We start from the raw sequence: 25,670 nt of genomic DNA, 5'->3' as shown, positions 1-25,670 counted from the left end.
CTGTAAGAAAAACAACCACCTGCAGATTTTAATTTGTAAGTCCTCACATCACACTCTGAAAATAAAACTTGCATTTTATGAAATATGAGGCTGTGTTGAAACAGACTAAATGGAAAGGAGGTTTATTTTGTTCCATCACAGAAAATAAGCCTCAGTAAAATTTAAGAGCAGCCTTCCACCAGCATAAAACAGAAACACAACAAATAGTGCCAGAGATTTTGCTGCATGCAGTATTATAAGCACAAGAAATATCAAGAGGAAAAATGTGCCTTAATACCATCATATTCCCATAATTAAACATGTGCTTTCTTAAAAACTGGAAATAAGTAAGGAAAGGGATAATAAAGGTATGATGTCACTCTTTTCCTCATTTTGTTTCTAATCTTTACATTAAATGAGTGAACTGCAACATTTGAAAGCCTAAAATTATAATGGAGCTTATGTGCATTGAGCTTCTTCCGGTGATAGTAGCACTGACTATCATAAAAAGAGAGACATTTTTGATGTTTTTTTAATCACAGCATGAAAACTATCACATTATAATAATTTGGCCAATAAAATGTAGTATTAAGCAGCACATTCTTAATTGTAAGAAGTTAGCATAGGGTTATAGTTCCTTCAAAGGCTAACTGAAGATAAGCCATGGACTCATCAATCTACACAAGGACCAAATAGGAACTCTACCTTTGTATTTGAGTGGATACTGGGTAATCTGGTTTGATGATTCCATTTTAAGAATTCAAGCATATTTTCTGAATGTTCATTGTGTAGGAACATATTTATTTTAATTATTTCTTTATTTATGATGTCAGAGTTTTTTATCTGTATCTAGGAAATCCCAGGTCCTTGATTGAGCAAAGAACCAATAAGTGGAGAGTCAGTCATGATGGAGTAACTTTTACTAGGCTAACTCTCTTGCAAAAAAACATTAAATTAAATTAAAATTTGGACAAATACATTTTTTAATTACCTGAAGGTAATAAATAATGACCAAAAGCAGGCTGAATGTAGAGGAGAGTTGTCAAAAAAAGAACTGTATTCTAAAATCTTAGCACAGGCCCCATGCAGTGCCACTAAGACCCATGCAAAGGATTTATTTTGACATGCGCATACATACTTTGTTCCCAGTTTTCTGGCGGGGAAAGAGCTGAGGTTATGTAAATATACAAACTGCGAGGTCTACATAAGGTTCAGACCAGTTGTACGAAATTCACTAAAACTGTGTTCAGTGCGCGGGGAGGGCTAATTGAGTCACTCTACCCTCTGGTTCATCACTTACCTCCTGAAACCTAGCGTGAGGCTGTCTCAGTAGCAGGAGGAGCTTACGACGGCTATGATACTGCCGGCATCCACTAGAGGCGCTGTTCTCTGGTTACCTCAAGGCAGGGCATAGGGTAGAAAGAAAGTATAAAAGCCCTAACATCCGGGAATTCCACCAGAGGGCGCAAAGGAATGCTGATGTAGTTAGGTCCTCTGCAGCTGCCGTAGCTCCCCGACAGGGAACAGGAAGCAGATTTTCCTCTCCGAAAGTCAGTGTTCCGGTGTAAACGTAGAGGGTATCCCGCAGTAGAGTTTGACTGTAGCGGGTTCATAAGTTCTCAGGGAGTGCTTACTTTTGTTTCTCCTCCACCTTTTTCTTACAGCCTAAGCAATTTGTCCTGAGCCAGGTCTCACTAATTGCTACAGAAGCCCTTGTCAGAACCATGGCCGAATACTCCTATGTGAAGTCCACCAAACTTGTGCTGAAGGGAACGAAGGCTAAGAGGTGAGACCCCGAAGCTCGGGCAGGAGGCTTCTCGGTTTTTCTGTCGCGTCCCCGCGGCGGGCGAGTCCCTTCGAAGTCCTAGAGTTCTGTCTTTTTAGCCCCTTGAGCTGTACAGAGGCTGCGACTCAGTTCGCGGCACTTGTGCAGAGCTGGGGGCAGACAAGTTGGCAGAGAGGCGACCAAGCTGTAGCGTCCCGGAAAAAAGACGGGAAAAGTGGAGACCTGTAGCCCAGGAGCGTCGTGTTAAGAGGGAGGCCTCGTTCCGACCTCTATATGATGGGTCTGCCCTAATCTGTTCCCGTATGTCATAACGATAACTGGCTTTTAGGAGAAATTAGTTTTCACCTTTGCCTCCCTTCCCCATAAAAATTCATAATTGTGTACAATCAGTGATTTGAAAAATTGTGCTCTGTGTGTAATATGAAATGAATTGCATTCTGCCACCATGTATAATAAAATAGAATAAATGATTTAATAAAGAAAAAAGATTCATGATTGTTTCCCACGTAATATGCAAGGGGAAACTGGGCTGAGTTACACAGTGATTGAGGATATGGGTTTTGATAGAGATGTGAGCTCAAACGGGGAATGCACCGATTTATGGAGTTTGTAATTAGTGGCAAATTGATTAAAATCTGAGTTTCCTTGTATTTGTTGATACTGGTAAAGAATTATGAGGATTAAATGATATAACACAGTGACCAAAGAAAGAAATAGAGCCAAATGAAAGGAGGTTTTAATGATGATTTATGGTTATTAACTGTGTAGGGAAAGACACATGTCCATTCATATCTGCATTTCTTTTTGAACCGGTAGATTTGTCTGCTTGATTATTATACAAATGTTGAGTGATAAAAAGAATTTTGGGCATTTTTAGGTAAAAAGGAAAGTGTGTCAAGGAGCTAACTGAAGTCACTGCCTTGAGAACTCTTGCTAGGGGCCTGGTATTATGAAAAATTTACCCTAAATCTTCTTTTCTTTGAAACTTTTACTGTCTGACTCAGCAGGGAGGAGAGGGGAGTTAACTTCTGAAAACTTCCTTTATGGTTAAAAGGCAAACAAATGTGTTTTATAGTTTTCATAATTATCAATTGTAATTAGCATCTGTGTAGCGCTGTGTACCAAGTATTGTTCTAAGCACCGCATATTAACTTTTTTAATCACCCTTGTTTTTTATTATTAAAATCTGAGTTTCCTTGTATTTGTTGATACTGGTAAAGAATTATGAGGATTACATAATATAACACGTGACCAAAGAAATAAATAGAGCCAAATGAAAGGAGGTTTTAATGATGATTTATGGTTATTAACTGTGTAGGGAAATTTGTATACCATAATTTGTATACCATAAAATTCACCTTTTTATAATATTGAAATTATAGAGCTAAGAAGTGACAGGATGAGGAAGGCCTTTTATACAGTTTTAAGACTTTTCTGTGCTTATATCTAGTGACATTTAACACCCAAAACAATATGCCTAAACTCATTTATCATACTTTTCTCCCATAGTAAGAAGAAAAAAAGCAAAGATAAGAAGAGAAAGAGAGAAGACGATGAAAAAACCCAACTTGATATTGTTGGTGGGTCATTTCAGTACTTTATTCTGAGAAAACTTAACATTTGTTAAGATTCCATTTTAAATAATTTCCTAGGTAGAAATTTATGACCTATTAATTTTTGTCTGAAAGCTCATATATACTTAGAGTTGAAGGTTTCTCATATTTGTGAGCCCAGTAGATGTCACTGATGATTTTTCTTCATCATCAGAACAATGTGCAGGAGAGAGGAAGTGTGACTCTGGATTTAGTAGGCACCTTTAAACTCCTTAGTAGGCAAAGCTTCTTATCCATCATTTTAAAGACCTACTGTAGATAAGTTTATTTAACCAAATTATTTTCTTTGAACATCTATGCAGTTTATTTGTAGAAATCAATAATTTGTCTCTCAAGGAAGTATAATCATAGTAAAAATAACTATTTTGTAAACAGTAAAATGAATGAAACTCCTAATTAAACAGAATAGAATATGTAGATATCCTGTAGATAGTACTAGGAATAAATGGACCCAAACACATTTAAGAGCCAATTCTCTGTTTAGTTGTTTTATCCTCTCCATACCTGTACTTAAGAAGAAATTTCTTTACTTTTACAATGTGGCAAGTTGTATTCTGGCTTTTCTTAATTTATGCCTGCTTTAAATCTATGTAAAAGTAGGAAATGGTATAGTTCTGGAAAATTGCACATTTTTTTGGAATCAGCAATTCTAAAACTAGGGTAAATATCTTGGGAATACTTGTAGGTGTGGAATTACTGTGTTGAAAGGTAAATATTTAACTATAAAAAGAAACCACCCCAACCAATGGTACAGAATAGAGGACACAGAAACCAATCCACAAAACTACAACTATCTTATATTTGATAAAGGGGCTAAAAGCATGCAATGGAGGAAGGATAGCATCTTCAACAAATGGTGCTGGGAAAACTGGAAATCCATATGCAACAAAATGAAACTGAATCCCTTTCTCTCGCCATGCACAAAAGTTAATTCAAAATGGATCAAGGAGCTTGATATCAAATCAGAGACGCGCCGTCTGATAGAAGAAAAAGTTGGCTACGATCTACAGTCGGTGGGGTCGGGCTCCAAATTCCTCAATAGGACACCCATAGCACAAAAGTTAATAACTAGAATCAACAAATGGGACTTACTCAAACTAAAAAGTTTTTTCTCAGCAAAAGAAACAATAAGAGAGGTAAATAGGGAGCCTACACCCTGGGAACAAATCTTTACTCCTCACACTTCAGATAGAGCCCTAATATCCAGAGTATACAAAGAACTCAAAAAATTAGACAATAAGAGAACAAACAACCCAATCAACAAATGGGCCAAGGACCTGAACAGACACTTCTCAGAGGAGGACATACAGTCAATCAACAAGTACATGAAAAAATGCTCAACATCTCTAGCTGTCAGAGAAATGCAAATCAAAACCACCCTAAGATACCATCTCACTCCAGTAAGATTGGCAGCCATTATGAAGTCAAACAACAACAAGTGCTGGCGAGGATGTGGGGGAAAAGGGTACACTTGTACATTGCTGGTGGGACTGCAAATTGGTGCAGCCAATTTGGAAAGCAGTATGGAGATTTCTTGGAAAGCTGGGGATGGAGCCACCATTTGACCTAGCTATTCCCCTTCTTGGTCTATTCCCTAAAGACCTAAAAAGAGCATGCTACAGGGACACTGCTACATCGATGTTCATAGCAGCACAGTTCACAATAGCAAGACTGTGGAACCAACCTAGATGCCCTTCAATAGACGAATGGATAAAAAAAATGTGGCATTTATACACAATGGAGTATTACTCTGCATTAAAAAATGACAAAATCATAGAATTTACAGGGAAATGGATGGCATTAGAGCAGATTATACTAAGTGAAGCTAGCCAATCCCTAAAAAACAAATGCCAAATGTCTTCTTTGATATAAGGAGAGTAACTAAGATCAGAGTAGGGTCGAAGAGCAGGAGAAGAAGATTAACATTTAACAGGGATGAGAGGTGGGAGGGAAAGGGAGAGAGAAGGGAAATTGCATGGTAATGGAAGGAGACCCTCAGGGTTATACAGTGGAGGGGGTAGAGAGAGAGGAGGGGAGGGGAGGGGAGGGGAGAGGTGGGGAGGGGGGGAGGGTGGAGGATGGGAAAGGCATCGGAGCACAACAGACACTAGTATGGCAATATGTAAATCAATGGATGTGTAACTGATGTGATTCTGCAATCTGTGTATGGGGTGAAGGTGGGAGTTCATAACCCACTTGAATCAAAGTGTGGAATATGATATGTCAAGAAATTTGTAATGTTTTGAACAACCCACAATAAAAATTTAAAAAAAAAAAAAGAAGAAACCACCCCAGATTTCCTGAATTGGTGCTACTTTATCCTCACACCAAGAATGAGTGAAAGTCCCAAAAGTCCCTGTTGTTCCACATCCTGGCCTGCAGTTGGTGGCGTTATCGGTCTTTTCTCCCAGTTGTCATGCACCTTTTCATTTTCTTCTTGGTGTTTTGTTTTGTCTTTGTTTTTTGTTTTGTGGTGAGGAGGTACCAGAGGTTGAACTCAGGGGCACTGGCCACTGAGCTACATCCCCAACTCTGTTTTTTATTTTATTTAGAGACAGGGTCTCACTGAGTTGCTTAGCACCCCACCATTGATGAAGTCGCAATCCTACTGTCTCAGCCTCCTGAGCCCCTGGGATTACAGGCATGCACCACCATGCCCAGCTGTCTTTGTTATTTTTTTGGTGAGAAGTTTTTAGTTTTTCTAAAGCTCAGTTTTGTTTTGTTTTGTTTTTCTTTTATGGTAACATCCTTACCTCTGTTCTAAGAAATATTTTGCTTACTCTAAGGTTATGAAAAATTCATCTACTTTTGCTTTTAGATATGTGATAGGCATTTTTAGTTTTTACATTAACTCTATTATCTGTTTCAAATTAATTTTTGACATGGTGTGAGACGGTGTCAAGCGTTCCCTTTCCCCACATGGATAATGTTTTTCTTCAGCCCCATTGTAAAATAGACTTTCCTCATGAAACTGCTTTGGTTTCTTTGTTTAAAATCAATTGAATCTCTATGTATTTGCTTTTTAAAAAATTTTTTTTAGTTGTAGATGAACACAATACCTTTATTTTGTTTTTTGTTTGTTTTGTTTTGTTTTTGTTGATTTTTACGTGGTGCTGAGGATTGAACCCAGTGCCTAACACATGCTAGGCAAGTGCTCTACCATTGAGCTACAACTCCAGCCCCATATATATTTGTTTCTTAACTCTTGCTTCATTGACATATTTTTCTCTTCAATTGATGTCATTACTGTAACTTCATAAAATTGTGAGATCAACTAGTGAGTCCTGCAAGTTTTTACATCTTTTTTCAAGATTAAGTATCCCAAGTCACTTACACTTTCATATAAATTTTAGGATCAATTTATTACTTTCTACATTAAAATCCACTTGATTTTCTGGAAGAATTGTATTAAATTCATATCATTTGGGGAGCATCAACATCTTAGCCATATAGAAGCTAAATAATTTTAGTTTTCAGTGTTATAGTCATCTCATGTCTTTTCAAAAATTTTTATTAAGTATTTTATAATTCTTTATAAATTGAATTTTTAAATTTTCTTTGTTTGCTGTCATTTTACAATCAGTTTATCTATATATCAAGCCTTATAGCTGGAGACATAAAATTCCCTTATTAATTTTATTGATTTTGTTTGTTTACTATGTAGAGAACCAAGAAGTATGCACCCATATTTCCTATGACTATAGCTTTACTTCTTTTTTTAATATTTTTATTAATTGTTGATGAAATTTTTTTTTTATTTAATTGTATGTGGTGCTGAGAATCGAACCCAGTGCCTCACACATGCTAGGCAAGCACTCTACCACTAAGCCACAATCCCAGCCCTATAGCTTTTCTTCTTCCTTTCCAATCTTTATTATATTTTATTTCTCTTTATTGCTCTTTTATTCTAGACAGGACTTCTGTAACGTTGAACGAAAGTGATAAGAATAATCATAATTGCTTTGTTCTCAGTCTTACTTAGAAAGCTTTTAGTAGTTGTCCCCCATATAATATGATTTAGCTGTAAGATTTTCTTAGACTTCTTTTATCAAAATTAGCATCATTTAGCATCCTGGGAGATGTTTTTGGGTTTTTTTGCAATACTGGGGATTGAACCCATGGTCTCCTGCATGCTAGGCAAGCACTCTACCATTGAGCTACATCTCCAACCCTTTTTGTTTTTAATATTTGAGGTAGAGGTTCACAGTGTTATCAAGGCTGACATCAGACTTGCAATCCTCTTGCTTCAGCCTCCTGAGTAGCTGGGATTATAGGCATGACCTCTGTACTTGGCCAGTATCTTTGGATTGTTTTTTCGTTTTGTTTTGTTTTTCTGGAACCAGGAATTGAACCCAGGGTGCTTAACCACCGAGCCACATCCTCAGCCCTTATTTATATTTTGTTAGAGACAGGGTCTCACTAAATTGCTGAGTCTGAATTTGAACTCACTATCCTCCTGCCAGTGCCCCCCCATCCCCCATTACAGGAGTGCACCACCACGCCTGGCATATCCTGGGATTTTTAACATAAAGGTGTTCGATTCTGTGAGATGCTCTTTTCTGCATGTGTTGACATGTTGTGCATGTTTTCTTCATTTTTCTGCCAGTGAATTACTTTGATTTCATTTTCAACTTGTGACCTCTCTTCACATTCCTGAGTTAAACCCCATATGGTTGTGGTGTATAGCCTTTGTATTTTGTATTTTGCTACATTTGATTTCTAATATTTTTAAAATTATTTTTGTATTTGTGTTGAGAGAGATTAGACTTTTATTTCCTTTTTCTTGGAGTATATTTGGTTTGGTATAGTGTATAAGATTTCTTATTCAGACGTTTGATAGAATTCACTTGTGATATTATCTACACCAAAGAGGGTTTTTTAATTTTAGTCCTTATGAAAACATACCACTTAATTTCTGCCATGTAGAGATATAGTAGATATCTTATTGCTGATTTCTAATTTGTTCATAGTATGATCTAAGAATATACATCCTTTGTGAATTTGCATGTATACTTGAAAAAATATATTCTGCATATGTCAGTTACATATTTTCTAAATGTCAGATCATTTGGGGGATGGAGTAGATTTTCAAATCTTCTGTATCTTTCCTGATTTTTAACTAATTCTACAAATGGCTGAGTAACTCTCCAAATCTCAGTGTGTCTACTTCTCTTAGTTTTTCTTGGAAGTATTTTAAATTTCTATTTAAGATGTATATATATTTCGGATTGTTAAATCGTCCTTTTAAAATCAACCATTTATCTTAATCTTAATAAAAATGTTTATTTTTATTTCTGATAATGTTCCTTACCTTTAAGTCTAGTTAAATCATTCATAATTTTTTGCTTCTGTAAGGCTTGGTAGTTATTTGTTTGTTGGTTGGTTGTTTTTTTGGTTTTCCTCTTAATTGTTAGGGCTATTTGGTTGTGCCTGCCTAGATTGTAGCATTTACTTTAGGCATTGGTCCTTATGGGGCTTCAAGTAAATGCCCAAGTATACTCATGTGTTGAAGCCATCCTCATGTCTCCCAATTTCCTGTTCTCTCCAATATCTCCATTCAGTTCTCAGGAACTATGGTCTCTCTTCTAGGCCTTGTGAATCCTACCCAGTACATGCCTTAGCCAAGCCCTTGACCTAAGATCTATGGAGAAACCTTATATACACTTTTTAAGGGTCCCCACTTTTAGGCAGTTCCCTCTTCTACAGTATCTTGCTATGTAAATTCCAGACTCTAAGTCTCAGCTCAGTGGGATTTCTGGGTTCTTCTGGAGCTTCAGCTACCTGCCCTATGTTTGCAAAACTGCCATTAGGCAGAAAACCAAAATGATAGTGAGGTTCACCTCATGTGTTTTCCTTTTCTTCAAGACAGCAGTCCCACTTCACCTTTGTTCCAATATTAGAAAAACAGTTTTCTCATATATTCTGTCTACCTTCTTTCACATGATTTTTTTTTCAAGCTTGATCTGTAGGTAGGTATATACCTATTTTTGAAGGGGAAAAGAAAGGAAACTTAAAATGTTTTAAAATTGTTCTGTTGGTTCCATGTAAGGCCCTGAAGGAAGATCTAAACCAGAATGGATTGGCATATTCTGCCTTTTACATGGAAAATATCAAGTCTGGACAGTAATATAGAAGAGCATGTCTGTAAGGAAACAGTTTCAGTGAGATCTGCCAGGGTTGGAAGTAACCAGATTTCTTAATAGCATAGTTTGTCAAACTCTTAAATAACTTGTTTTTCTTGGGAACTAAAGTCAGAGGTTGTGGCTCAGTGGTAGAGTGCATACCTACCATGTGTGAGGCATATTCTCAGCACTGCATATAAATAAGTAAATAAAAATAAAAGTCCATTGACAACTAAAAAATATTTTAAAAAAGAAAGTGAGATAAACTGTTGCACAACCTCTCATCTATCTCACCTCTTTAGAAGGATTGGTAATTGTGTGGCCGTAAGCACAAAGCTGTGAGCACCACTGGGAGGTCAGTTAACCACAGAGTGAAGCCTCTCAAAGTATAGACCCATCCTTTAGTGTCTCTAGTAGCCTTAATAACAGAAGGAGTGGGAACTATGACAGTATATTATCAACTGCAATCACTTTTATACTAAGACATCCATCCATTTGATATTTAGAAAGCATATATTCAGCCCCTTCTATGTGCCAGATATTCTTAAACAACATATATTTGGTCCTTACCATCACAAACATTATTACAAATATTGTTTTCTAAACAATTACATAAAAAGTTATACGTCAAGCTTTGTTATGTGATGTGAGAATCCACTGTAGCAACATCTAACAGTCTATGTAAGGTTTAAAAGCAAATAGCTTTAAGCATGTCTCTACATTTTGTTTGGACAAGTAGTAAGTAAAGTGTTAGAATGGATTCTGAGAGTCAACTTCAATGTAGCACATAAACATAGCTTTAAGCTATAACTGACTTAGAGATGGGCAGCTTCAGTGACAACTGTTCTTAGTATCTTTAGAGACTGCATTTTTGCAGCCTGAATCCCTGGGGCAAGACCAGCATGTATTGTGCTACATTACTTTAGTCATTAAACCTGTAAGCATACTTCCATCTTTGAATGTAGGCCATTGGAAATCTCAGGAGAAAAAAACAGGTTTCTGCTCAAGACATCTCTTTTATCAGTTCAAAATTATATAAGGAATATATTTTATCATTTTTCTACTTTGGCAGAGTTGAAAATTTTGAAGAGCTTGTCTGCCAAAAATTTCTTCTCTGCAAGTTACCATTGAGATGCTATATTAAAATTATTTCACTTAATAAGTATTGGCTGGAAGTGTAGTTCAGTGCTTGCCTAGCATGTCTGTGAGGACTTGGGTTCAATCCCCAGCACCACCAAAAAAAAAGAAAAAAATTAATCTGGCCTAGAGTATACTAAATACAAAAAATTAATCTGGCCTAGAGAATACTAAATAATGATGTTACATTTTTAAGAAGGATATGCTGATCATAAGACCATATATAAGGATTCTAATTGAAGCAAGACCCTGTTTCAAAAAGAAAGAAACAAAAAATGCTAGAGTTGTAGCTAAGTGTAGAATGCTTACCTAGCACATGGGAGCCCTTGGGTTTAATTTCCAATATCATACACAGAGAAAAACAGTAGTCTTTGATGGGCAAAAGATATTTTTATTGAAGTCGATTTGTCACATTTTTTCTTCTGTTTCCTATGCTTTTGATATCACATGCAAAAAGTCAGTACAAAATCAATATCATGGAGCTGGGTTTGTAGCTTAGTGGTAGAGCATTTGCCTAGCACATGTGAGGCTCTGGGTTCAATTCTCAGCACCACACATTTTACATATACCCACACATTTTTTCCCCTTGGGGAATTTTATATAAATCAAAGATATTATAATATGACACCCATACTACATAAATATACATTTATTTATCATGGAAGGTTTCTATTTCATCATCAAATCTAAAGCTTAATTTTGCTGGATATAAGATTCTTGGTTGGCATCCATTTTCTTTCAGAGCTTGGTATATGTTGTTGCAGGACCTTCTAGCTTTCAGGCTCTTGGTTGAAAAATCTACAGAGATCCTAATTGGTTTCCCCCATATGTAATCTGATTCCTTTCTCTTGTGGCTTTTAAAATTCTCTCCTTATTCTGTATACTAGGCATTTTCATTATAATGTGCCTTGGTGTGGATCTGTTGTGGTTTTATACATTTCGAATCCTATAAGCCATTGTATTTGATTTTCCAATTCATTATTCATGTTTGGAAAATTATCTGATATTATTTCATTCAATAGATTGTTCATTCCTTTGATTTGTAATTCTGTACCTTCCTCTATCGAAATAATTCTTAAATTTGGTCTTTTTGTGTTATCCCATAATTCTTGAATGTTCTAATCATGGTTTCTTCCATCTTCACTGTGTGGTCAACATTCTTTTCAACATTATATATTTTATCTTCATTATCTGGGGTTCTATATTCCAAGTAATCTAATCTGTTGGTGATGCTTTCTATTGAGATTTTAATTTGGTTTATTGTTTCCTTCATTTCAAGGATTTCTGTTTGGTTTTATTTCAGAACCTGTATCTCCTTATGGAGTAATCTTTTGCTTCCTGTATTTGCTTATGTAGCTCTCCATTGAAATGGTCTTTTGCTATCTGAATTTGCTCTCCTGTATCATCCTTTAATTCACAGAACATTTTAATCATGTACATCCTGAACTCCTTCTCTGTCTTGTTTTCTGCTATGCTGGCCGTGAATTCTAATAATGTAGTATCTTGGTTTGTTTGGGGACACTTTCTCCACTTGTGTTTTCATGTTGTTCGTGTGTCTTCCCTTCTAGCACTGTTTTTACCCTATAGGCTTATAGTGTCCCTGTAGGCTTCCAGTACCTCTCCTTTAAGGTGGAGAACAATATTAACAGATTCCAGTACAAACATTATACAGTCTTAATCCAAAAAGCTGCTAGTAAGATGTTTACGGTTTTGTCACAATATACAGAAATTATTGTCTATAATATAAACAGTAGGTTTGCTAAAGGGTCTACAGTTTCTGATGGTTGCCAAAGAGAGAACCAGGGGTGGGGTGTAGGATGAGATGTTAAAGGAGGTAGGAGGTGATGATAGAGAGTTATTAGATCTTAGGAAGCTTGAAAGAGGAATCTAAAGAAGTTGGCTAGTAGCGGGAGAGAAGAAAGTAATTTGGGGGAGACAAGTAAGTGTGAAGACAGTTAAGTACAAAAAACAAATTAGAAATTAAGAAAATTTTAAAATGTAAAAATAGGAGATAATATGCAACACAACTGTAATATACTATTCAGACATCCCAGAACTCATAGCCAATACATGAAAAGTACATGGTTTCACAAATGTTGGGGATGTGAGGGCAGGAGAAGAGAGAGAAAAGAAGAAAAAAAGAAAAAAAAATGTCCAAGGAAATTTTTATAAGGATTGTTTTTGTTAGAATTCAGTATGTTTCCCACTTCTCATCCAGTAGCTGGGGTTTTCTGTTGTTTGCTGGTATCTCCACCCTCAGGATGGGAAAAGTTATTAGGGTGAGAGGGTTGGTCTTGCGGGCAGAGCTCCTGTCCTGATAGAAGACTGCACCCCCAGGCCTCTTCTTTGAGGCCTGTTGGTGTGATGTGGGCGCTTGGTCTTATCTCCTTATAGCACCTATAGACCTCACAATTCCTGGTCTTTAATTTAGTCTCTAAACTGTATCTCACTCACCCTCTCCCTTTCTATATCCCAACGAACCTTTCTCTTTGAGGTCTTGTTGGCTGCACTATGGAGGCTGCGCACCTGCCACAGAGAGCTGTTTTGTATTGGGCAGTTCAGGGCCAGGCTTTGCAAGCTACAGACTAGCCACCTAGTTGCACGCACTGTGCTGGGTTAGTGGCTGTGGGAGATGGGCGTAGTTGGGGACTATAAATACCTTGATATTGCTTCTAGGACCCAACAGTTGTCCCAAGCTGGGATTTGCCCCAACTAAGGATGGCGACAAAGGTATCCTCAGAAGGAGGTAGCTGCTTTCAGAGATGGGATGTCAGATCGGGTTGGACCGGGTGGTGGCATTAGGCGCCGTGTTCAGAGATGCAGCTCTGTAGTGTGCATGTAGTGTTATGGCTGGTGGCTCTCTCCAGACCCTGTCCTGTGTCCCTAGGTGCCAGCTACCATGTGTAGGGGACATGGCAGTGGTTGCAGTGTCCCAAGATGGAGGAAACCAGGAGAGACCCACGTTGGTAGATGGGGGTCCACATGGGAGTGGCGGCCGGAGGTCCTGCGTGTAGGCAGTGGCCCGGTATCCTGAGTGGGAGCAGCGGCCAGGATTCCTGGGCAGGTGGGCAGCTGGTGGTCTCACGTGGGGGCTGATGCCAGTGGTCCTGCGGGGGCAAGCGCTAGGGAGTCCTGCACTGATGCTGAGGTCTGGAGACCTGCACAGGAGCAGCTGAGCTGTTCGGGGTCCTCTAATAACTCGCAGAGAAACAGTATTCCCACTACTAGAATCCCAAGCCTCTCTCTAGCCTTACATCTTGTATCCTGCCCATAAATGTACATTTTTTAATAAGGTCAGTCAGTCAAGTTCCCCTCTTTCCCCCTCTCTGCTTTGTACTTCTTTTTATACATATCACTGTGCCATTATCAGACCTTGTAAAATTAATAAGAATTCCTTAATACTGTCTAATGTACAGTTAATGATTGGTTTATTTCTACTCTAGCTAAAGTACAATTCAAGGAAAGATTTGAGATCATGTTTGTTCTATTAAAACATAAACTTTTGGGCTGGGGTTGTGGCTTGGTGGTAGAGCACTCACCTAGCACTGATGAGGCACTGGGTTCATCCTCAGCACCACATAAAGATAAATAAATAAAGGTATTATGTCCATCTACAATTAAAAAATATTTTTTAAAAATATATAAACTTTTGTAATGATTGCTTATATAATTGGACTCTAACTTTAACACTTTATTGGTGAACATTAGTGTTCATAGATATAGATTCCACTAATTTTGTTTCTAATCTAAAATCAAAAGTCTACAGTGATCCCCCACTTCCTTGTCCCACAGTTTCTTTTTCTGTGGTTTTAATTGCCTATAATCAACCAAGGTCTAAAATTATTAAAGAGAAAATTCCAGAAATAGGTAATGAGTTTTAAAATGCATTTTATCTGGTATAACATGATCAGATCTCCCACCTTCCTGGCTAATATATGAATCTCCCTTAGTAGCCCACTTGGATATCAGATGCAATTGTCATGCTATCACAATGCTTGTGTTTACACAGCCCTTATTTTACTTAATAATGACCCCAAAGCACAAGAGTAATGATGCCAAAAGGTTGAAAATGCCAAAAAAGAAGCTATAAAGTTCTTCCTTTAAGTGAAAAGGAGAGGGGGGAAAAAGAATGATATTTCGAGATAGAGGAACCATATTCATATAACTTTCCTACAGCATATTGTTATAATTGTTCTTTTGTTGTTGTTGTTTTAATCTCATAATGTACCTAGATTATAAATTAGGCTTCAGCATAGGTATACATGCATAGGAAAAAACAGATATATATAGGATTTGGTACTAGCCCCAGGTTCAGGCATCAGCTGAGACTCTTGAAATGTATGCCCTGCAAAAAAGGGCACTACCATATGTGCTGGAAAGTACCTCTTTTTGTAGGGCTAAGAAACAGTTCATAATAGACACTGCCACTGGAAAACAGGCATGGATGGATGGATGGATGGTTGGAGGGGTTCTGGAATGAGACTGTTTTTTCTAAACCATTTTTTACCTTCACATATATTCCTGTTTAAAGATTATGTTTAGCCAGGCATGGTGGCACACTCCTGTAACCCCAGCATCTCAGGAGACTGAGGCAGGAGGATCGCAAGTTCAAAGCTAGCCTCAGCAACCTAGACCCTAAGCAACTTAGCAAGGCCCTGTCTCAAAATTTTAAAAAAGGGCTGGGAATGTGGCTCAGTAGTTAAGCACCCTTGGGTTTACTCACTAGTACAAAAAAAAAAAAAAAGATTTGATTTGAAACCTAAGATTAGATTTAAAGAAAACCTACTCTTGACAGCGGTGATAGTCACATGAATCTGCCTACATACACACAAACAAGGGCTTATAAACTGGTGAAATCTGAATGAAGTTTATAGATTATGTCATTATCAATTTCCTAGCTTTGACTTGTACAGTAGTTATGAAAGACATTAATTACCATTAGGGGAAAGTGAGTAAAGAATAAATAAGATCACTGCATTATTTCTTATAACTGCAAAACAAAAACTTTAAAAAAAAAATAAGTTATAACAAGAACAAAAATGTGTGTCAAACCTAAAAATGAGTTTCAATATGGATTTTACTTTTTAGGAATCTGGTGGACAGTATCCAACTTTGGTGAAATTTCAGGAACCATTGCCATTGAAATGGATAAAGGAACCTATATTCATGCTCTTGACAATGGTCTTTTTACACTGGGAGCACCACATAAAGAAGGTTTGTAGCTCATGAAAATTTTCAAAGGGAAAGGCCTTTAATATGTAGGTTTTCATGACATTCATACACTTGGGCCAAATTTTAACTAGTCCCCAGCATATTCTAAAAGAATAGAGTCATTGCATTGTATTCTTCCACATTTCCCATCCTTAGTATTTACCCATTATTGGCAATTTCCTCTTTCTAGAATAAGCATTCGAAAACATTGCAAATAATGCTAGAGTTTCTGTGGAAATCAAAAGCAACATAAATAATTGAAATACTAACTGGGAGGAAAAAAGAAAACCTGGTTAAGTCAAAATTTAAATTTGTTTTCTTCAGACTTTTGCCAGAAGTAGCCTGGGTATAGTTGGCAACTGGAAATTTTCTCATTCTCTTTAGCCTATTGGGGAAACATTAATGAGGTGTGAAGTATAAAAAGGAGTAGTATCATTTGGTCAGAATGGTCATTCCTTAAACAAATAAATATTTTAAATATTAAGTGCTTACTTATGTATTGTATTTTAAGACACAAAGAGAAAATATCTTGGAATTGATTAAATAAATCTCATGCCAACATATCTTAGGTAGCATGTAAAATTAGCTATGTAGTGATAAGATAACAAGATCATAATACTGTGAACACTATATTATCACAATTGTGCCCAAATATCTTTCCTTAGATTTAATTTTCAGAGGAGAAAAATGTTTTAAAGCAAAAGAGTATCTTTATGTGTGTGTATGTGTATATATATAACAATATTAAATATTTTCAATCCTTTTCTCCTATAGTTGATGAGGGTCCCAGTCCTCCAGAGCAGTTTACTGCTGTCAAATTGTCTGATTCCAGGTAAGTTTGAGTTGACCTACAATTAAGCAACTTTTTATTTTTTTCAATATCATTCATTAAAAATTCCACTACTTAGCTAACTTAAGCCTACAGAGTAATTTCTATTTAAGAAACCAAACATTTTTTTTGAAAAGTGGATTTTGTGACATTCAGAAATGTTATTTATATACCCAGTATATGTTTAAGTTTTTAGTTAGATTTGTAATAACTGTTATTTAAGAGGAAAATTAAACCTTCAGGTACAGATTGGTTGTCCTGAATTCAAAATGCCCAAGTGTTTTGGATTTCTGATTTGGGGGATTTTGAATTTTATATTTATATATAAAGTTGTATACACATACACACATAATGAGATATATATCTTGGGCATAGGAATCACATGTAAACAAAAAAATTCATTTATATTTCATATACACCTTATATACATAGACTAAAGATAATTTCATACAATACTTTTAGGATTTTTACATTTTGCTACATGAGGTCAACTGTAAACTTTTCCACATGTGGTAACGTGTATAATTGAGAAGTTTGGAGCACTTCACATTTTCAGAGTAGGGATGTTCAACCTGTATAAAGTATATATTATAATTCTTACAATATATAATACTTGGCTGGAAAAACATGATTTTATAAAAAATTAATGCTGCCAGAGACCAAATAAAATAGGTTGGAAAGATTATGTGAAGAAAATAAACAGCATAAAACCTGGTTCATTGATGCTGTGGCATATAAATTTATTACTCAGAAGTCAAGAAACAGGAGGATAAAAGAAAGGAGTATTTTGAAACCAGCAGAGAATGTTACTTAATCCTAAAGAACCCAAAGAATGTTTTATTTACTGTTTTTATAATTCTTTCATGAGCTGATCTTTTTTATTCTCACAGTGAGAAAGAAGTGCAGAATGGGTATTAGATACCAAAATTGAATTTTAATATTCTAGTTAATTGGTTACATCAATATGATAATGATTTGCATTATATTGTCATAAACCTATAAATGACTACATTGTCAATTCTGGCATCACAGGAGACTAGTAAGGTAAAATAATTGGAAATCATAACTGTGGGAAAAAATTATTAAGATGATTATTTTTATACTTTCTTTAAAAGTGTAATAAGTTAGTGAAAGACTTTAAGAATCAAACTGGTAGAAAAAATGCAAACTTTGTCATAACAGAAAATATTATAAACAGACAAATAATCAACAACCTTAATAAGCATTCAGTTCCTACTCTTTATACATATGTATGAGTTTCTTAATGGTAATGACCTAATAGAAAAATGGCCAACAGGGGCTGGGGTTGTGGCTCAGCGGTAGAGCACTCCTAGCATGTGCAAGGCCCTGGGTTCAATCCTCAGCACCATATAAAAATAAATAAAATACAGGTATTGTGTTCAACTACAACTAAAAAATAAATATTAAAAAAAAAAAAAGAAAAATGGCCAACAATAAGCCCCCAACAGAAGAATGGACATGCACATAACTAGATAATTTAAAAACTAAAAATGAAAATGAAAAAAAATGTATACATCATTCTTACCAATAATTGTAATGCAAATTAAATAGGGTGCTATTTTTTTGCGTATCATATTTTTATGTATTTTTTTAGAGAAAGGATGTTTAAAAAAAGATTCATGAGTAGGGCTGGGTTTGTGGCTCAGTGGTAGAGTGCTTGCCTAGCATACATGAGGCACTGGGTTCAATCCTCAGCAACACATAAAAATAAAATAAAGGTATTGTCTCCACTTATAAAAAATGTATTAAAAAATCCATGATTAAAAACAAGTTGTAACTTGAGAATACAAGTTGATAGATACATCCTTTTCTACAAAGTAACTTCACAGAACATGGCAACTTTAAAGTTGATACTTTTTAAATATTTATTTATTTTTTGTTATAGTTAGACACAATACCTTTGTTTAATTTATTTTCATGTGGTGCTGAGGACCAAACCCAGGGCCTCACATGTGCTAGGCGAGCACTCCTCTGCTGAGCCACAACCCCAGTCCTTAAAGTTGATACCTTTTGATTCAGTAACAACCTTTTCTAGAAATCTCTCCTAAGGATAAATCAGTAATTTCATAATCAAAAACTATATTAGTAGGACTTCATATAATAGCAGAAAAATAAATTTTAACACCCCTATAATAGAACATTAAATGTACTGAAAGTAACATATTTATAGAACAGTGCATTTAGAAAATGTTTGTTATGTAATATATAATGTAAGATGTTATATAATGCGTATATTCAGAAGCAAAATGTAATATTGTGTATATAAAATTACAATGTCCAATATGATAGCAACAAGCCACATATAGCTTTTGAACACTGAAATTATGTCTAGTCTGAATGTATACATATTTCAATATATAAACATACACAGGTACATATTCACATGCTGTTTTTATGTTCTATATTTATTGTTTGTTCTTACTTTTTAACATTTATCCATTTAATTAATTCAAAGAATTGCACTGAAATCTGGATATGGAAAATACCTTGGTATAAATTCAGATGGGCTTGTTGTTGGTCGTTCAGATGCAATTGGACCAAGAGAACAATGGGAACCAGTCTTTCAAGATGTAAGTGCCATGGTTATTTATAAAAGCTCCCTATCATTAAGACAAAGTCTTAAATAGTCAGTAAAAGCATGTTTTCTAAAAACAAATAAAAATAACAGGTGTAATATATAATAAATAATATAATTACATTAAATTGTAAAAGATCAATATGAACTTGTAATCTTCAAAAGAACTCAAACACAATAGTGCAACAAAAAGAACAGAAGTACCTTTGCCTACTATAGTTTAAGTATACCCATGGAGCCTAGATATAAGTCTCTCTTATTTAACCAGGACTTTAAATAATGGCCAATCTTGAGTCTCCAAATAGGGAAACAGGATAATTCAGGAGTATCTTCTTAACAGAAATCATGTATTTTTTCCAAAAATTACAGAATGTGGTAAGTGGACAGTGGAGCAAGCAAAGGCTAGATTTTGACAACTTTTGCATAAAATAATAATGATACTGGTTTATTGAAGTAAATTTAGTGCTTTTAGAACTGTTACTTCATAATGAAATTCAAAAAGAAAAGCAAACTGTACAAAAAGATAGTTTAATACAAAAGAGATGAAGAGCTGGGGGTGTCAGCCCTTCATTAATTAATAAAATTAATTTTTATTAATTTTAGTAAGTAGGCAATTATAATATATGGATGTTTTAAGTCTATTGATACAGAATACATAATTCTGCTTTTCTGTTTAAGCAGTAAAAACTGAACAAAAATATACAGGAGCTAAACAAATTGCAAAGAGTTGCAGCAAGAATAACAAGGACCAGTGGGCATCAAGTAGATCAAGGGAAGGAGAAATTCAGTAGCTGGATACTACCAGCTATATACAATAACAAATTCAAGACAGAACCCAATTGTGGTTTTCAAGATCATAAATTAGCACAACATTCCCTCAAAAAGTAATAGACTCATTTCTCTACATGTTTAAAATAAAATCTTGAGTTAGTGACTTTGAAACTCTTAACCCCAATCCAGTGAGAAATATACTGCTTTTAAAATCAAGGAGAAAAAAAATAATTTAGTCTAAAGATTCTCTTGCCAGCATTCTCATAGCTCTTAATATTTTTTGTGTGCCATTTTGCTTTATTTAGGGGAAGATGGCTTTATTGGCCTCAAATAGTTGCTTTATTAGATGTAATGAAGCAGGAGATATAGAAGCAAAAAGTAAAACAGCAGGAGAAGAAGAAATGATAAAGGTAATCATAACTTTTAACTTTTTCCTACAGACTAATACGTGTCACATATGTGATATGATTACAGCTCTATATAACATTGACTTATCACTTCAAAGACATCATGGCTTTTTATAATATGTTCCAGATAGATTTTATTTTTAATTATAAATCCCATAATTGCTGACTTATTTGCACAATGTGATAGAGAAATTACTGCACTTTTCAGGCTTGTTTTTATTTTTATTTTTTATAGTTGTAGATGGACCGCATGCCTTTATTTTCTTTGTTTATTTTTATGTGGTGCTGAGGATTGAACCCAGTGCCTCCCACGTGCAAAGCAAGCGCTCTGCTACTGAGCTACAGCCCCAGCCCTCAGGCTTGGTTTTAAATAACAGTATATAAAGTCATAAATTTCTATACACCGTGTTCCACTCTATCTACCCTGTCCCTATTACTCCCTATTTTTTAATAGCCCCTAAAGTTTTTTTTTATAAATATATGAATATGTTTGTAAGTTTATGCCTTAAATTTTCCCCGTAATATTGTATCTTAGAGATTTTTCCTATTAGTATATGTGTAGAAAGTTCTCTCTCCTGCCCTTTCTTTTCATCCCCCTCCCTCTTTCTCTTTCTTTGTTTTGATAGCTACATAGTGATCCATTTTAGAGATGTACTTTAACTTACTTAATTATTCTCTTGTAGAGGGAAATTTGAGATGTTTCCAGGCTTTTATTCTTAAAAACAGTGCCGTAGCACTTAATATGATGAATGAGTATAATTTTGTATATGTGCAAGTGTATCTGAAGATTAATTCCCATAGAGGTGGTGCAAAATTATATTTGCACCAACATATAGAAGAAGGTTACTAGGTTGTTTTATTAATACTTGACCATCTGTGAAGCTAATCACTGCATAGTTATAGCAGAACTTCTAGGGCTTTATCCTTCAAAATTTTGTTCTTTATATGAATGAGTATGTTGTCTTTACATGAAGAGAAGTATTAAACACACAAAGCATTTTTAAAATTTCCTATCAGTCACTAAGCTGGAAATAAAAGTTCCTTATGTGAGGCAAATTCCCTAATCATACTTTCTTTTATTTGATTGTGAAAGTTAAACACTCATTTTCATGTCAAGTGAAATTCTAAATAAAAATGCCCAGTAACTGAATCAGGTGGTTAACTCAAAGGAGATGAAGCCGTTTAGTAAAGCCTTAATTTTTTCAAAAATCCACTTTATCTTAATGACAAACACATATGAAGATGTGTCTAAAGAATAACTACCATTTTCTTCTTAGATTACTTTTCTTTTTCTTGGTGTGTATCTCAGTATTGAGTATTCTGGACCTCCCCTCATTTTTATCTGTTGGGAATCACAGTTTGCAGGTTGTCTGAACAAAATTTGGTGTTTTTAACACATTAGGGAGGGCCAGAGTGGAAGGTTCTAAAAATGGGGGGAGCCATTTCTAAAATGACCTTAATCTTTACAAATAAAACATAAAAAATGATTGTCATATTCTCTACTACCAGCGTAATCCATAAGTATCTATCAAATATCTATACATGCTTTGTGTTAGATTCTTTGTACATTCGCTTTCATTTGACAGATGTTCTTAATTTCATAGCAGTCAATTTAGTCTTTTAGTATTCTTTTCTCCTTGAAAAACAGTGCTAATCTTTTTAGACAAGAATAATACCATTAACTCTTACTGCATCATTTGAAGTTGGCTGATGGAAAAATAGTACACCCCCTAAAAGATAGTATGGGAACTAGAAATTTTGCTGCCTTTTGAGTGCCAGAAATCTCATTTAAAACTTAAGTATTTTATCTTATACTTTGAAAAGTCAAATGTTAGTTCTAGAGAAAAATATGATGGTAATTTTGGTAGTTTTTTATATAAATCACATATAAAACCAAAACACATCCCTGGAGCCTTTTTCTCAGTCTAATACCTAAGTTAATTATGTTGTTTTGCATACAAAATCACCTAGAAAGCTGGGAATGTAGCTCAGTGGTAGAGCCTTGCCTAGCATGCTGGAGGCCCTGATTTCAATTTTCTAGCACTGTTATTAACAAAAAAAAAAAAAAAAGGAAATCACCCAGAATGTCCTTGTGCCTTGTGTAGTAAGTCGGGTAAGCAATGGTGAAGATGAATGTAAAACCTATTGGGCTCTTATCTCTCCAATATCCAGATTAGGTCCTGTGCCGAAAGGGAAACCAAGAAAAAAGATGACATCCCAGAAGAAGACAAAGGAAATGTAAAACAATGTGAAATCAATTATGTGTATGTATTGTTCTCTTTTAGATTCACAGATCTGATAGTGAAGCACTTCTCAAGGAACTTTTGAAGTAAAAACACTGAAGGACAAGAAGAAGCAGCATAATGAGTACTGTAAAGCAAAGCACTCAGCTGAAAGCTTTTCTCTCAGCTTCAGTTTTTCTAATTGTCCTCAAGGCTAAAGTCACTTGGCCTCGTCATTTCTCTTGGTTCCTTAAGAATTGCTGTGATGTCACCCAGAAGCTGTTCATGTTCAGAACCCAGGGGACTCCAGCCCACATTTCCTGGAAGAAGGGACTTTTCAGAATTACCCAAATGACGTCCTTCTTGGTGGTGGTCATAGAGGTCATCTTTGTAGTTTAAAAGCTCTTAAATTATTATATATGCTTAGATTCTTTCAATGAGAAAAACTTGAATGATATTAGCAACTTCATCAGTAAACATGTATAATCAAAATTTGAGATACTTCTCAATGATGACATTTTCTTTACAGAAAAAAATTTCAGAGCTTCCAAGACCACAAGCTTAAAATAAGTAAAGAAGACAGCAAAATACTTAAAAGGGCTCGAAAAGATGGATTTTTGCATGAGACGCTTCTGGACAGGTAAATATATGTTTATGTATTTCCAATTGTTTTCAGTATCCAGAAGAAGTGGCATGTATAAATCCATTGTACTTTTTAAACTACCATAATTTTCAAATTTTTGTATTTATCTCTAATTTATGTATATGGTAATATTACCTAGAGAGGACATCATAAATCTGATTAAAGATAACCAGAGTCTTGTAAGCTTTATTGTAAGAAATTCAGGGTTGATTGAAACTATTGCATAAATTTACTTACCAGAATTAGAAGGTTGTTTGAATAATATCAAAACTCTAGATTCTATTAGAATAGTACAAGTTCCTAAAAATGAGATAAAAATAGATGAATTTTTAAAATGACTCAAGTATAAAAATTAAATAATAAGTGAAATTGGATCCATTTTATTAGATTTAGAAATGTGCAGGGTATTTATCATAGCATAGTAATAACAACTGTTCATTAATATTTCTAATTAAATAAATAGTGTTCTAAGTTTACAACCTAGAAAAATAGGTAGAGAGGTTTAGTTGTGAGCTTGCAGCTATAAATCAAATATGTGCCAAATAGAAGAGTTAGTAGTTTCCTATCGCTCATTCAAGTTCTATGTTGCAAAATTACTCATCCTTTCTTTACATTGTCTGATAAAGGTAGTATATAATCATATATTTCTTGGTAACTATTTGGTGGAATTCTTACCTGAAATCAGTAAATGTCATAAGAATTTTTTCCAATGAGCAAATTAATATGTATATAGTTCTGAGAAATCAAAGAAGGTATAAAATATATTCAAGATGTGGACTCTAAAATAAAATAAGCTGTTTGTCCTGTACTTTATCTCTTATAAAAAATATACCAGAGCACCCATCAGGAATTTAGGAAGGCTTAAATTCAAGTAATTAAAATTGATGTTATAACTTGAAAAAGCCATTAGGCAATATTTCTTAAATATTAGTAAACAAATTGCATAAAACTACATTTTATTTTCTAAAAAAAGAATGCTAAAAAGTAAAATTTTTATATAATTGTAGTAATATAATCAAAACAAACACAGATACTAAGTTTGAGTTTTATATTTAGTAGTAGTGTGACTGTATAAAGTATGTTTTACATTAATTAATTTTTATTTGTCTTAAACAGGAGAGCCAAATTGAAAGCTGATAGATACTGCAAATGACCAGGATTTTTATTTCTTTCTCCTTTTGTTTTTTCTGAATAAAATATTCAGTGGCAGTGCTTTTACAGAGTTCTTGGGTTATTGTGAAATTATTAGTATCTACTTTCATCAAGATTAATTAAGATTCTTGATAGATTTACTTTTCAGTTAACTATACACACTTAAAAGTACTACAGACATTTCTTTACTGGAATTCTTGTTATAAAGCATGAAGTACTACTCTTAAGAAACTAATGTTTCCTGTGTGGCTTGTGAAATCCATCATATTGCTTTACAGTCTCTCTTCACTTGATTCTATCAGTGCTTAATCAGAACCTTTAGAAGGAGCTTAGAAATTCACACTGCAGTCAATCAATAAGGCTTTGATTCTCCCTCTTGTTTTTTATTTGTTTGCAGGCTCTGGATCAAACCCAGAGCCTTTTGCATGATAAGCAAGCACTCTAAAAACTGAGTTTAATTAGGACAGGGGGTTAGCCTCAGTGTTTATACGTATGTAATGCTTTTATCTTCACTTCCAGGATGGGAGCTGCCTAAGACATTCAGCTTTGCTGAGGGTAATCTTTCCGAGTTGAACACAGTGCTCTAGATGTTGATTGCAAATCCACACTGTGTACTAGATGCCTGGATTTCACCACAGGAAATTCTGATTTAGAACTGACATTGGCTATGCATTTCTGTTTTTTAAAGTCCGTATTGAATCCAGTTCACAAGTAGGATTCAGACCTGCCCGATCTATTTGATCCTGTCTAGTGCTAACCTTATATTCCATCTGTCACTAAATCTAAAGTTGTATATGGCCCCTCTGCAAGCATGGTAGCTAAGCTATACTGTCAGTCTCATATAAGCTACTGCTGGAGGTATAGCCCCAACTTGGCATTCCTACTCCCTTAGTTGACTGTTCCCCTACCCCCAACCACATATTCTCCTGCTTCTTATCCTCTTACTGGGAAAATGTTTACTACTGGAATCCCCCATTGCAGTGGTTCTGATTCTCAATCCCAGGCTATTGTGCCTCCTAAGGGACATGTATCAATGTGGGGACTTGTTTGTTTGGAAAAAATTGAGAGACAAGAAAGATGCTAGGGTTGTTTCTAAATACCCTACCATGGACAGGACAGCCACCTGCCCACCCCTCCACCCCCCCCATCAGGGATCATCCAGCCTATAAAGCCAACTGTTTCAAGATGTGAAACCTACTCCA

General features: G+C 35.2%; 1 protein-coding gene across 1 annotated transcript; it reads left to right on the top strand.

The window, feature by feature from the left end:
- The first annotated feature begins 1,434 nt into the window (after positions 1 to 1,434).
- On the top strand, positions 1,435 to 24,538 carry Frg1 (FSHD region gene 1). Its single transcript, XM_046425978.2, has 10 exons — positions 1,435 to 1,529; positions 1,644 to 1,765; positions 3,275 to 3,345; positions 15,726 to 15,851; positions 16,623 to 16,680; positions 19,154 to 19,268; positions 20,350 to 20,454; positions 22,624 to 22,715; positions 23,203 to 23,313; positions 24,433 to 24,538. The coding sequence occupies exons 2-10, from the start codon at positions 1,704 to 1,706 to the stop codon at positions 24,467 to 24,469; spliced, it is 777 nt and encodes a 258-aa protein (XP_046281934.1). The 5' UTR covers positions 1,435 to 1,529; positions 1,644 to 1,703; the 3' UTR covers positions 24,470 to 24,538.
- The last annotated feature ends 1,132 nt before the right edge of the window (positions 24,539 to 25,670 follow it).

The sequence above is a fragment of the Marmota monax genome, unplaced genomic scaffold (genome assembly GCF_021218885.2).
Source record: "Marmota monax isolate L192 unplaced genomic scaffold, Marmota_monax_Labrador192_F-V1.1 WCK01_AAM20220418_F8-fsc00197, whole genome shotgun sequence".
Taxonomy (NCBI): domain Eukaryota; kingdom Metazoa; phylum Chordata; class Mammalia; order Rodentia; family Sciuridae; genus Marmota; species Marmota monax.
This window is presented reverse-complemented; position numbering and strand designations above follow the sequence as displayed.

Bases quoted from the DNA above. Each gene is read 5' to 3' on its own strand.
- Frg1 (XM_046425978.2), top strand. From the start codon at position 1,704: ATGGCCGAATACTCCTATGTGAAGTCCACCAAACTTGTGCTGAAGGGA. The intron at 1,766-3,274 runs GTGAGACCCCGA...TTTCTCCCATAG, and splicing joins AAGGGAACGAAGGCTAAGAG to TAAGAAGAAAAAAAGCAAAG. The intron at 3,346-15,725 runs GTGGGTCATTTC...TTTACTTTTTAG, and splicing joins AACCCAACTTGATATTGTTG to GAATCTGGTGGACAGTATCC.